The 14,432-nt window shown below is 46.8% G+C and overlaps 1 protein-coding gene across 3 annotated transcripts in view; it reads right to left on the bottom strand.

Annotated features, from left to right (window-relative positions):
- The window catches only part of FSTL1 (follistatin like 1), a 76,939-nt gene that overhangs the window by 42,801 nt on the left and 19,706 nt on the right, over positions 1-14,432 (bottom strand). For all 3 annotated transcript variants that reach the window (XM_046003749.1, XM_046003751.1, XM_046003750.1), the window contains exon 3: positions 15-119. In XM_046003749.1, coding sequence (XP_045859705.1) covers positions 15-119 — 105 coding nt within the window. The remainder of the gene's footprint in view (positions 1-14; positions 120-14,432) is intronic.

Genomic DNA, 14,432 nt, shown 5'->3' with positions numbered 1-14,432 from the left:
AGCCCAGGACTTACCTCAATGCAGAGGCAGGTGGGCTCTCCCTTCTCTGTGACTGCACATTCCCGGCCGGCTCCACAAAACACATTGGCACAGATCTTGGATTTGCTCCTTAGTTCTTCCTGAAACACAAAATCATAAAGGAAACCATGTCACGGAGATGAGACTGTCAGGGCGTAAGCCAGTGGTTATGGCAGTTACTTTCCTTACTTAGGTCATGGTCTGGAGTTGCAGCTCAGAGTTGTTGGAGGGTCCTGAAACAGCTAGAAGCCACCCCCAAGAGTCAGTCCCGGACTTGCTGGCACTGCTCCAGCCTAGGACCAACTACCTCAAAGTCCCTCAGATTGTTTCTCAAAAAGCAAGAGACGCTTTCTTACATGTTTCCTTTCTTTTGGAAATGGTTACTGAACAGCGCTTCTATGTGAACACTACAGTAAAGAGCCATAAAGGCAGTCTCTGTCCTCAGAAGCTCCATGGCTCCCTAAGGAAGCTCCCAAACAGAGACTTAGAAACACGGAGATGCAGGAACAGGAACACTAGGAGTCAGAGAGGAGAAGGAGGGTAAGAATCGAATGAGGCTTTCTGAAGAGAGGATGCCTTAACTAATTCCTAAAGGATGAGAAGAGTAAACTAGACAGAAATAGAGACATGTGAGAGAAATACAGCTATCTGAAGGACCAAAATCTCACCGGGTAGTGTTCAAGGTCATATCATTTCAATTTTAGTATATGTGCTGCCGAAGGCAAAAGAAAAACAGCTAAACCATTGGGAACATGGATTTGCTATTATTCAGTATGGTCTTATTCAGCCCCCATCCATATCTGCCTCTGGCTTCAAGACCAAGAGGGCCAACCCGGCCGACAGACAGAATTCTCCTCAAACCACTTGTGGTCACACATTCCTGTTCAGACGTGCTCAGCAGAACCTGCAGGCAGGGAATGGTCCCAGTCTACGCCACTGAAAATGAGAGTGTCTGTAGGCACTAATCTGTCGGTGACACATTGTTCTCTCACGTTAATTGGTGACTAAAAAGCAGCCCCACCTCATGTGTTGTGCAGGCCAGCAGCAGTGGTGGCTGAACAAAGGAGAATGTGATTCCTCCAGCCTCTGTCTGACTGCTGAGCAGGCAGTCACCACAGGCCTCCCGCCCCCTCCACTGGGGTAGCAATGACTGTGACAAAACCAACAAAGATGGCAGGAGCTGAGGGAGGTGTCAGTAAAGGCAGAGGAGGAACCTCAGATTCCACCCTTCAGACCATGCAACTCACATTCACAAAGCTCGTAATACTAAAATTCCTGTGGTGGGTAAATGTTTCATATCTAAGAAGAGGTCAAAGAAAACAAAAAACAAAGTAGAGATTGAGAGCTGAGGGCTGTGCCCAATACAGCTGGTCTGCTGCCACCTGGAGGCTGCTTTGCAAACTCCAGGTTATTATTGTCTCTCCTCAGCCATCTTGCCTGTCTTGCAGGGATCCCATTGGTCCAGAAACTCGCGCCATGCTCACATTTCATTGGTTCATAGGCTGTTGCTAAACCCATTCTTTTTTGGATGTTGCTAAGGGGAATTCAATAAAGCTGGCAAGCTGGGAAGAAAAGAGGAAGTAATTCCCAGACTGCTGGGATGACTGGAGAGCTGTTGTTTCCTAAACCAGGAGTGGAGATAAAATCAAGCGTATTGTATTCTCCGGGCAAGGCCCTAACTGCCTGGGAAGGAAAAGCAGCTCTAAAAAAGGAAGAGGAAAAGGCTATCGCTGACCAGTGTAAAAAGTCTCAGATAAGACCACCTTCTCGCTCCTTCATGAAACAACACTTTAACCAAGAGATACAGACAAATTCATGAAAAAGCATGCCCTGACATAGGCCTGCACTCAAAAGACGCCAGTATACAGCTCCACGAGCAGACCTTTTACACTCGCCTGTATGTCTGTAACTAGTCGCTTTAATTGTTTGAACCTCAGTTTCCTCATCTGTAAAATAGGGGTAAATACCAGCCCTGCCTTGTGAAGATGAAACAGTGTATTTGGAAGGGCATCATAAACTGAAAAGCGAGCAGCTTCCTGCAGAATAGCCTGCGGCACGCACAAAGCTCCTTTTACCTTCTGTTGCTGTTTTTAGTGAATATTAAAGAGAAACGCTTTTCCTTCCAAGTTGAATTCAACCTAAGTCATTTTTTTCAGAAATAGTTCTCCAAAATCATTTGAAGAAACCGATACTCTCTATTTAAAATATAAAGCCTCATATTTGAACAGTCCAGTTCAAATTTACAAACTGTTTTCACACATACGATTTCATCTCACTGAATGAACAACCCTGCAAGAACATGTCTATTATTAACCTCATTTTATAGGAGAGGGAACTGAAGATCAGAAAGGTCAAGTGACTTGCCCAAAGGTCCCAGAGCTATAAATGAGAGGAGCTAGGATTCCAACCTGGAACTTCAGACAACAGATGAGTAAGTTCCCATTTACCAATACCTGTCATTTTGCAGGCTGATTTGGATTACACGTTATCTCACTTAAGCCCTAGGATAACGCCATGAGTTAGACATCATAAGTTTCCCCATTTCATAGATGAGGGAACTGAGCCTTAGAGGTTAAATAACTAGAACATGACAGAGCTGAACTCCTACCCAACCGAAGGGAAAGCAGTTCCTTTATATTTGATTGACTTTCATAGCTAGAAAATGTAAGGTTAAGGAGATCGTGATAACGATGTGACTTGCATAATTGGCAAATGTGAGAATGCACTTACAAGTGCATCAGAGAGCTAGATTTGAATTCCCACATCCCACCTCTGCTCCTTCCTTGCCACAGCCATGGGCAAGTTACTTCCTTTAGACCTCAGTTTCCTCACTTGTGAAATGGGACCTCTCATCCCCGCGAGGGGTGTGTGAGCAGTAAAGATACCGCCTGCAGTAGCGTGCCTGCCACATAGCTGAGAGCTGCCATGGTTACTGACTCTCAGACAATTTCCCTGCTGAGTGCTGTTCCCACCTTGGCTGCCATGTCCCCCAACCGGCTGCGGTTACCCTGAAATGATAACACTGAGAGCGGGAGGACTGACTGAATGGAAAAAACCAAGGGCTAACCATCCGCCTCCTTGCCGGGTTAAGATCAGAGAGAAAGCCCCCCCCCCCCCCCCCCCCCCCCCCCCCCCCGCCCCCAGTCACACAGGCATTCCTCTTTGCAGGTGGCACATCTGTCAATAGGTGGCAATCTCCCTCTTTGTCTTGCAGAACCCGCCGCAATGCAGAGAGATGCAGCCTTGGCTCCTGCAGCTCCATCCTCCCAGCCGGGAGAGCGGGGTGGGGCGAACACCCTGCAGCCACAGGCAGCAGGTACAAAGAACGGGATTTTTGCCCACTTGGAAAAGAAGGTTCTACCTGAAGCCTTCCATCCTCCCCAGTTCTTCCCATTCACAAGCGTGCTTCCATGCAGAAAACAACAATGAAAACTTTCTACCTAGAGGAGGCCTTTTTGTACCATAGAAAGCCCTTCAATCCCTCTCTTCTAGGGGAACAGGTGTTCAGGAGCACCCTTGAGGCTCCTAGAAAGTCCATTAGCATGGTTGGTGGCCCTACCCCTCTGCTGAGCAGAGGGGAAGAGCATCTTGAGAGGAGATACATATGGCATAAACAGGTTCCCAGGACAGGGCAATCGATGGCTGTCTTTTGGGGAGACATGGGGTGAGCGACACAGAAATGAGGCAGGGCAGCAGGTGACAGGGAGAATGTAGTGCTTTGGAATATTAATTTGTGTCTGGTCCCTCCCACCTCAGAAATTCTGACTCAAAGTACAGGGCAGCCTCAATGGAGAGAGACTGGAGGCAGGGGAACCTGCCAGGTGGAAGGTCGTGATCTAGTGGGGGGTGACAAGGGCCCAAGGTCCAATGCTAATATTAATTAGAGCACCAACAACTGAGTGAGACTCTTCATAGTGATCTTTGTCCTCACAACATCTGTACAAGTTTCCATATTTTTAGTCCCATCTAACAGATGGGGAGGAATTCAAGAGTCAGAAAAGCTCTGTGACATACAGAGGCCACATAACGAGGGATAGCTGAGTCAGGACCGGAAGGCAGGTCAGGCTGACTCCGGAACCTCAGGGACAAGTCAAGGAAGGGAGCTGTGAGCAGAGGGGACAGCTACAAGGGCTGGCACACTGAGAGGCCACAGAGCACAAGGCAGTTCCTTTAGGAATTAGGTCCGAAGGCTGTATGAGGATTTCATCTATGACTAGATAACCACATTGGCATATGAATTTGCTCTAGGAATGGGAGGTCACAGGTGTACAAACTCCTAAGTCTGAGAGTACCTGTGAAAACGTGATGGACTGAATGGGGCTGGGAGGGGAGCATGTTCTGAAAGTGTGGACACTGATATGTTGATAAAAGTCAACAGAATACTTGCTCCAAGTGGAGAAACATTGGGTTTCTAGCTTTGACGTTCTGCATCATCACCCTGACCCGCTTCTGTGTAGTCCCCTTGGTGAAAGACTGACTGGGAACATTGCTAACTTTCACTAGGTGAAAACCTTGCTCTCTGAGCAACTGTTAGCCATTGCATGATAATAATACTTTATTCTTGCACAGCAATTTCAACTAGTCTGTAATTTTCACTATCATTTTTAATTCTCAAAACCCTTTAGGATAGCGGGCAGGGATTACCTCTAAGGCACTTCCAGACTCAACATCCAACGACAAAGAAGAAACTGAGGCTCGGGGCTACCTGTGACTGGTCCAAGCCCTCATAGTTGCAGAGCTGGGTCCTGGCCTAAGGTCTCCAGACTTTAATTCCAGCCCTCTTTCCACAAACCACTTTGCCTCCTTACAAATCAAAGCTAGAAAAGGTGTTGCTGTGGGTCCAAGGTCTAAAAAAACAAATTAGTTTTGCAATTAAAAAAGATCCTTTGCAAAGTCCAAAGCAACTTATTTGCAAAAGCGCCAGAAAAGGTGATGGTGCGTCTGAGTCGCTGGGCCGACCAGCACTACATCCGAACGCAAACTACACTTGAATGTTTAGAAAAAAAAAAAAAGTCTTCTGAAGTCAAACAGTTTCTGGAAGAACAGTGTGCTTTGGCAGGGGAGGCAGCTTGTAAGCAAAACCATAAAACTGTCAGCCTAATAGATCATCATTTCACTAAAGCTGGGTCAGCTCTGAAACCCCCATCCCTTTCCTCCTTCCCAACTTTCTTTTTGGAAAAAGAAAGAAAAAAAAAAGCCCTACTTGCGCCAAGGTGGAATTTTGGCTCCACTGGCCACTATTTTGTGACAGAGCGGCTTTGTTGACGTGAAAAAGGCTCTCCTTGCTTTGCCAGAGTTAGTCATGGAAACTTCACAGGAACACTAGGGCCCCTCGGATACATTGAGCACCACGGAGTTTGGGACAAAGGAATTCACAGAACTGGGGAGAGCCTGGGGGAGGCCTGGGTGGGGCACAGGGTGGGATGCTGGCCCCTCTCAGGCGTCCTGGAATGGAACCCAGTAGCACAGGCTTGAGAGAGCCAAACCTCCTCAGGACCTTGAAATCTAGCTGGAGCACCATGTGACCTGGCTCAAGTCTCTCTGATTCTTTTGCTCTGAAAAGGAGTATCTTGCTGCATCCCACCTATGCTAAGGAAAGAGGTGGAAGGCGATTTCTAGCAGCTGTTCTGAAGCACGGGGCAGGAGCTCTGCATCTGCAGGGACGGTAGGCCTCCCCAGACGTGCTCACAACCAGCCCCTCACCTCAAGGTGAATGCACCAGGGCCAGATCCGGGTTCGAGGGATCCTGAAGCTTAAACAATTTGAGGGGCCCTCCCTGAGGAAAAGAATACACAATTATACAAAACTGGGCTTGGGGCCTTGTGAGTAAGGTCTGAAACTAAAGCTTAATTGGCTCACAATAAATCTGACTCTTACCTACCCTATTATTTTCTTCATAAACAAGAAGGTCTTGGGGCCTTTATTAGAACCCTCTTTAATATTTTATACATGTATAGCTTATCTCAAGTGAACTCCAAGTGTCTGCACATTTTGGCTTCTGACACACCCAGCACAGTGCCCTGCCTGAGAAAAATCCACTATAAATGTTTTTTACATTAAATTTCATTGGCAGGGGGGAGGGGCCCAAGTTAGTGCCAATGTCAGCGGCCGGTAACAGTGGCACTCAGGATATTTGGGGGAAAGTGTGGCTGGCCTTCGTGACGTCAAAATAAGGGATGTATCACCCCAAGAGGATTAACTTTAGGATTAAAAAAAAATAAAAAATCTATTATGGATCTGTCATTTAAGAACCACGAATTCTCCTTTGTATTAATTTCTTCTTTTTGAAAAGATTTTATTTATTCATTTGTCTGAGAGAGAGCATGAGCAGGGTGAGCGGCAGGCAGAGAGAGAAGCAGGCTTCCCGCAGAGCAAGGAGCGCCATGAGGGACTCGATCCCAGGAGCATGGGATCATGACCTGAGCTGAAGGCAAATGCTTACCTGACTGAGCCACCCAGGCGCCCCTTTGTGTATAATTTCTCTGTTTAGCTTCTATCACAGGTTATGGGATTAACATGTTCCTGACATTTTCGTCTCATTATGTGATAATGTATTATGTGTCTAGAAATTACTACTTTCAAATTTCCAAAGGGACAAGGCTGTTTACCTTAACCATTATCTTACAGATTCTGTCACATTCTCTGTGTCTGTCTTGTCAGACTCAAGGATCTAAACTGCTCCTAGGGAAGCTCCCTCACTCTCCCAGTGGCACATTCACCATCCCTGGACTGACTCCTGCTTCATATACTTAGGTCTTTCTTGACATGGCCTAGCCCCAGCATGGCAGCCTAGATGCTTGGTTTCTATACAATGCTAAGTTCCATTTTCTGTGATGGCCTTGTTTAGTCCTAGTAGAAGTATAGCAGCATTTAGTAAACACAGAGTTGGAAATATGTTAGGTTCTTTCACCCAGGACTGAGAAAAATCCCACATGGGTCTGTGAGGTCTGAGGATTCATCCCTGTTGGCAGTGAGGAGGCTCTGACTCTAGGACCCCGGGAGGGCGCTTCTGCTCTCATGCCCTTACAGCATAGATCACAGTGATACACTGGGGTGTCCCGGTGGAGTGCCATGCTGTCTCCCCAACTTAGGCACATCAGTGACTCCACTCTGACTGACAGGGTCTACCAGGCTCCCCGGTATCCATCTATGGTTCTCAGAGTGATTCCTGGGAGTTTTCAAGATATCCTGTCAGTTTTCCTAAGAAGTGTTTTTAGTAAGGCCCCTAGCTGTACAGTTGTACCCTTCCGTCTCTTTAGAATTCCTTGGTGGGAACTTTTAAGCCAAACCACTTTTTTGCCCTGAATTAGTTTGTTAGGTTTAATCATGGTACTCATTTTCCATTCTCCAGTCATTTGCCTAGGACCTGTCCACTTTAAAGGACAATGTTTGGGGTATGGATAGTCCTACAGTCTTCTTCAGTAAAGACCAGGGCAAGTAATTCAAATCCACTAGAGAGCATATTTGATAAGTGCCTATTAAAAAAAACCCACGAATGATAAGAGCCTGTGACCGGTGTGATGCAAGCTCCATGTCATAAACCCGAAAGGAGGGCAGGATGTGGCCTCCAACTTCTCTAACCTTCTCTAACCAAGTTTCTAACCTTGTTTGGGGCAGTGAAACTCACAAACACAGATCAAAGTGCAGTCCTGAGTAAAGGGGGCTGCTGACTCCAGGAGATGGGGCTTCATGGATGAGAGGGGACATGAGCTGAGCCCTAAAAAATGGTAAGATCTAGATGGAAAAACTGTAGGTTTTTGAGCAAGAGGGTCTTAAGTCTAGTTTGGCAGTGGTACAAAGGAGGAAGTGGGTGAGGCGGAATTGGGGGCACAGGAAACCAGGTAGAAAGTGCCTGGAATGATCAAAGTCTCATGGTGGCATGGATACAGAGAAAGGAGGGAATTCAGGAGAAAATTCTAAAGAATAGAGATCTGGCAACAAAGCAGATAGAGGAGAGGAAGGTGAGAATCTAGGGAACTGCCAAGATCCTTGGCTTCGAGAGGCTGAAGTTTGGCAGTGTGTCTTCCAGAATCAGAGACGAGGCAGAGACTGAGCAGGGGAGGGGTCGGTGAGGATGAGTCAGTGATGGACTTAAGTCTAAGAGGACAATACAGCATCCCACTGACAGCTGAGAATAAAGGATTAGAAAAGCACATCTGGACATGATCCAGGTAGGAGTGAGAAATGGGGCCAAGGGAACAAATGAGCTCAGGAAGCAAGGGTGGGCATGGAGGCCTGAGGGTGGCCAAGGAGCAGGAAGAAGAGGCTGCCACCCAGCTCCCACCTGGGGGGGTTCTGCAAAGAAAAGGTGCCTTCACATCGAAGTAGATGTGACCCTGGACCAGGTTACAGGGCTCAGCAAGCCACGCAGGTTGGATTTCAGCCCCCTTCCCCTCATGCAGTGAACAGCATGTATGACTGTCAGGAGGGCTCTGAGGGCAAAGCAGCCACGAAGGCAGAGCAGGCACATTGAGAAAACTAGGAGCAAAATCAGGACGTCTAGAGAGCTCCAAGAAATGGATGAGGAATGCCATTGTAGGAGAAATGATTTGGCAAATGTTGGGATGAATCAGCAAAAACAATACAAAACAAAACAAAGCAAACAAAAAACTCTAAAACAACTTTGAAACTTCTGCTGAAACCTGAATCAGAAGCCAGACCAGACAGAGGCGGTGAGGTCCTGTGTAAGGAGAGCCTACACAGGAACCTGGAGAGAGGCCCTGAACATACCTCTCTCTGCCTCTAATACTGTGTGACTTAGGGCAAGGTGCTTGATTTCTCTGGGCCTCGGTTTCCCCATCCATAAAAGAATTGTAGATGATGCCCAAGTCCCTTAAACTGTTAAGATTCTCTTAACTAGAAAACACAGACATTTGCCATTTCAGATATTCTTGAGTCTCAAACTTTTATCTCCTGAAGAAGTTAACCTAGAAGCCCAGACTAGAGACTGGTTATGTACAGAGCCTCCTGTGAGTATTTCAGGGTCTTTGCTGGTTTTCGGTGGTGGAATTAAAGTTGAGTTTGTAGTCAAAGGATTTTCATAAGCAATGTCTTTTTCATTCCCTCCTGGGTCACGACAGAGGAAATCAGAGGAACAGTAATAGGACCCCAATTGAGTGGTCTGATTTCACTCTTAGTTGACTGGTTGAAACCCTCTACTCCCTTTGAATGCCATTAATGACATTTTTATTCTATTTGTGTTTGCCTTGCAAGAAAAAAAGGGAGAGAATAGCTAAAGGAAATTCACATGAGATTCACAATTCTTCATCCCTGCCAAGAACCTGTCACTGAAGTATGTCTGGGACTGCCAGGGCTCACATTTACTCAGCATCCATGCTCTAATTATTTCCACATGTAGTTCAAGGCAAATGGTTGATTAAAAGTTAAAAAAACAAAACAAAACACCCACACACCTAAATCCCAGTACCCTCCACTAAGAGGATGAGGGAGGAGCTCCAGGGCAGCTCCAAGAGGTTTCTGAGAGAACGTTTTGGAAGTGTCCCCTGTAGAGCCAGCCACATCACACCAACATCCCCACACATCACCACACATTCCCAGTACTCCATCCCAAGCCAATCCTCCACCTCTCCAAGCTTCCCAAGCACTGAACCAAACACAATGCATATTCTTTGAACTTCTGAATGGAATGTAGGATTTATTCCTGCTTTGGTGGAAGGCCTAAGAGATGGACATAGGCTAAGAGCTACAGGTTCTCTTCACCCCTTTTGCCCTGGGCTCTACAAAATTTAGGTAGACCCTGGGTAGTTCCTGATATCACATACTAGGGAAGAAATCCAGGGTGTGGAGAACAGTGGTAGTTTCCCCAGGCAGGAGAACAGTCCCCACATCTTCAGCTCCTTTCCATGATCCTAATTTGCAAATGGCTTCCGCTAAAACTAACCAGAAGTTAACCCACTGTTGCCCAAAGTGGTTCACGTGAACTGGCACTGATTCAGATCCCTGACGCTGTCATCTACTGATATCTACTTGGCCGTATTTAACAAGGCCTTTGGCAGTGACTCAGTCTTCTTCCTGTCTCCTGGGTGATTTCATTGTTTATGTGGCCTCAAGATCCTTGACCTCCTCATCTCCAGTAAGCCTCATTTCTGAGGTCCTCTGGCTATAGAGAGCTTCAGGAAGTGTCTGTGAGTATAGCAGGTAACTGTAGCAGACTAAAATAAAGGGTACAGGGCTCCTGAGGTCCTACATTTTGAAATGAAAATTCATTACCCTTTGAAAATGTCAGCACCTTGAAGTATTGTTAGATGCCTCTCTTACCTTCAAATGGGCAGAGAATGTCCCAAAGGACCAGCTAAAAAAACAATGTCACCATCTGGGAAGTCTGATTTATTGTCTGAATTACACGAATTCTTCCTGTCCGTCAAGGCTCAGCTCAAGTTACACAACTCTATCCTCGGTGACCTTTCCCTCTGAATGTTATGAGCTCCTCCTTCCATCTCTAAATTTTCATTCTTCTCTGCACAAACTCATTTGATCACTTTCTAAAAAATGTAATTGATTATGCAGACTTTGTCTTCCCAGCTGAACTCTAAGTTCCTAGAGGACAAGGCTTATGTTCTAAAGTCTTTCATAGGTCTAGGCATAGTACACGGTGCCATGCCATCAACCTTTGCTGAAAGTATCCAGAGCAACAGAGCCACACTGCCCTAAGGACCTAGAGCAGGGGCGGAAAGACAGCCCCTGGGCCAATTCCTCTTCTAGGGCTGCCTCCTTTCAGGATCGTGGTTTTTTTTGGCCGGGGGGGGGGGGGGGGGGGGGGGGGGGGGGAGATAACCTAAAGAACCCACCCTTCTCCACAGGCCATAAATATTCAGCCTGTAATCTCCCTAATGAGAGATTGTTTTTGACCAACGGAAACACACTGGGGTATGTGTGGGGGGGGGGGTGATGTGGATAGGAGAGCAATGGAGGGTAGAAAAGGCTTTCAGTCATTTCCTTTGTCCACAATTAATGTATAATCTCGGGGTTGTGCTGAGGGAATGAGAATGGGAAAAGGGAAAAGAATGGAAGAGGAGGCAATGTGGGAATGCAGGGTAATTCACAGGAAGGCAAAAGTGGGCGGGACTTCAGAGTCTAGGGTAGAGATCGACAAAGAGCGGACTGCCACCTTGGTGACCTGTGCAAGGGAGAAGCAGAGAAAAAGATAAGTAAGAGGGGCCAAGAGAAATTGTGAAAATGGGCCTATTACCCAAGGCAACTGTTTTGTGTTAACGCTTCTCAGGAACACTGCTCTTACATTGTCCTGCGGTAGTAGGGAGGCAAGATGGTCAGTCTGCCTAGACATGAGAAAGAATAAATTGCCAATGCCTTATCCCACCTCTCCCCCATGTGCAGAAGGTTCTGGGGGTCTCCAAGCACACCCTTCTTGCTCGGCTGACTTTACTGTGGGCTGGAATACACTGAAATGGGAGTGGCCAGGGAAGGGCTAGACCTTTGCTGTGCCCAAGCATTTTATTTTCCAGGGTGCTGGGCATCTTGAAAGGAACTGTGCTGTCCAACCGAGAGCTGAGACCATGTGACAGATGGGCGGGGGTCAAGGGGGAAGATAGCAAGGAGGTGAGGGTTGACTGGAACAAAATGGAGCAGAGAGACCCCAGAGACCAGTGTGAATCTCTACTTTAAAAACACAGACAAAGGGTGCCTGGGTGGCTCAGTTGGTTGAGCAACTGCCTTCGGCTCAGGTCACGATCCCGGACTTCCAGGATCGAGTCCCGCATCGGGCTCCCAGCTCCTTGGGGAGTCTGCTTCTCCCTCTGACCTTCTCCTCTCTCATGCTCTCTCTCACTCATTCTCTCTCAAATAAATAAAATCTTAAAAAACAAACAAAAAAACAAAACAAAAAACAAAACAAAAAACAAAAAACACAGACAAAGCCCTGGGACTCCGGAGGCAGTGTGGCTCCAAGGCAGCTGTCAAGTTTCTAGCATCCCGGCAATTATTCTCCAGCCCGTGGAAGGCATAAGGGTTAAAACACAGCAAGAAACTCCACGCTAAATGAAGTCACCATATGTGTGGCTCCGTATGGTTCTAGGAGAAGCAGACAGATGTAATTAGAAGTTCTTAAGACACTGTGTTGCCATGGCAACTGTCGGCCAGGAGAACCTGGAGTCCAAGGAATACAGTCTTCCAAGGAAATGCCAGAGGCGGGTGGTGTTCATCATCCCCCGGTTCCACAGGCAGGGCCTCTCTACCCCCACCCCCCTGCCCCTGTTTCCCTACCCTTGCACGGTCCTACACTCTTGGGGACCCTCCCTCTCCAATTCCTTTTCCTCCCCACTTCCTAGGCCCCAGATAGGCACCCAGAGCAACTTCAAATGCAGATGAAGCACTCCCTTCAGATGGCATCCAAAGGCAGCAATTAAGGAGAAGTCGAATCTTGGGAGAGTTTGTGCAGGTGACATTGTTCTCTGGGCAGTCTCCGGTCCCAGGGGCTTTCTAGATCTGAGTGTGGGGATCACTAAGAGAAGCTGAAAGTTTAGTTTACATATCACTCTGGAACCCAGCTCCTCTGAGGCAGAGGCTGGATGGGTACTACAGGACAAGTAGGGGTACGTGAGTTTGAGCAGGGGAATGTCTGCTCTTAGTAGGCAACCCTGCATTTTATCAGCCAAACTGGAACATTTTGAGAGTACAGGGGGACCTTTAAAATAGATCTACTTGGACAACAGGCATAGACTGTGACATCTGGTCACCTCAATTAACCGGCCACCTAAGGGGGAAATTATTACTTTTATTTTATGGAGTGGAAATTTTAACCTGGTGTCTATGAGCCCCCAGAAACCCAGCTATGGATTTTGGGACTGGATTTTCCTAGAGCATAACCTAGGAAAGATGAGAAACTCAAAGAAAGTACTACTATGGGCATGAACTGCCTTAATCTCTCAATTTGACGGCAACATGAGGATATTCAAGGGGTTCTGCTGTTGCAAAGCTGGGGAGCCTGAGCAGACGGGACCACTTTCCTTCAAAATCTCTTTGTCATTACAAATCCTTCTAACTGCTTCTCTAAAGAGAGAAACATTCATTTCACACATTGTTGCCAAAGAGGGACGATTCTCTATGGATTTATGGCACTAATGTGGTCAGTAGAGTGGGATCATTCCACAGCAGAGAGACCTAATAAATCTCCCCCTGAAGAGTGGAGGTTTCCAGGTGTATATTCTTACACATTCCTTGACAACTGAACCGGAAACAGTGGCTCAGGGATTCTGTGGTAACAAAACCCAAGGAAAGGTTAGACTCTCCCAGGGAACCAGCAGAAATGTCTGTATTTTCGGCACAATATAACCAGCCCAGAAATTATGAGAATGTGGTTCACCCACAAGCTCAGTTACAGAACTGCGGGATGTTCAGAGGGTAAGGCCCACCCAGGGTGCATCCCTTAGCATTTTCTCAGGGACTGTGGGAATCACAGCCATTCGATAAAAGTTTCTGGCAGTTTCTTGACAACCGTGACTGGTAATGGGCCTCTCCTCTCAACCCTGGCTCAAGGCCGGGGAACCACTGGGGGCCAACTTGCCTTATTTACCTGCACCTAAATGCAGACAGGTCCTAGACACTGGAGTGCCAAACCCGGAACTTAATGTGGAGCTTCCCCAAGATTTTTGGATGGCAATAAAAGACTCCTTACAACCTGTAATCATCAATTAACACTACTGTTCTCTGCTAGGCGTGTATGGTGGGAAGTCCTGAAACCCACTGCACATGCCCTGCATTTTAATAGTCCAATTTAGAGGAACATTAACCTTTCTGGGACAAATTAAGAACTTGATAAACTCAATCCCTTTGGGGAAAAAAAAAATCAACAACACTGCAGGTACAAATTAATCTGCATTTCCTTATCACTGTCCAAAGTGGAATTGGACAAAACCTATTTCCAAGCACGTAATTGAGCAACAGAATACTAACCATCAAGCCAGATGCTGGGGACTCAAGGAAGAATCAAGCACAGCCCATGTCCCTAAGCTGCTGACAATTTAGTCGAGGTGTTGAGGAGATGGGATACAAATACTTGGAAATAAACAAACAAACAAATAATTTATTCATTTGATTATTTATTTATTTATTTATTGAGATGGGGAGAGAGGGTAGGAGGGGAATAGGAAGTGGAGGAGGGAGAGAGAAAATCCCAAGCAGGCTCCACACCCAGCATGATATATGATCTCACAAACCTGAGATCATGACTTGAGCCAAAATCAAGAGTCCATCACTTAACTGACTGAGCCATCCAGGCGCCCCAATACATGAAATTTTATTTTGTTTATTTTTATTTTTGTTTGAGATTTTCTTTATTTGTTTGAGACAGAGAGAGAGCAGGAGCAGGGGAGGGGCAGAGGGAGAAGCAGACTTCCTGCTGAGCAGGGAGCCTGGCCTGGGGCTTGAGCCCGGGATAC

Source organism: Meles meles, chromosome 4 (assembly GCF_922984935.1).
Source record: "Meles meles chromosome 4, mMelMel3.1 paternal haplotype, whole genome shotgun sequence".
Taxonomy (NCBI): domain Eukaryota; kingdom Metazoa; phylum Chordata; class Mammalia; order Carnivora; family Mustelidae; genus Meles; species Meles meles.
This window is presented reverse-complemented; position numbering and strand designations above follow the sequence as displayed.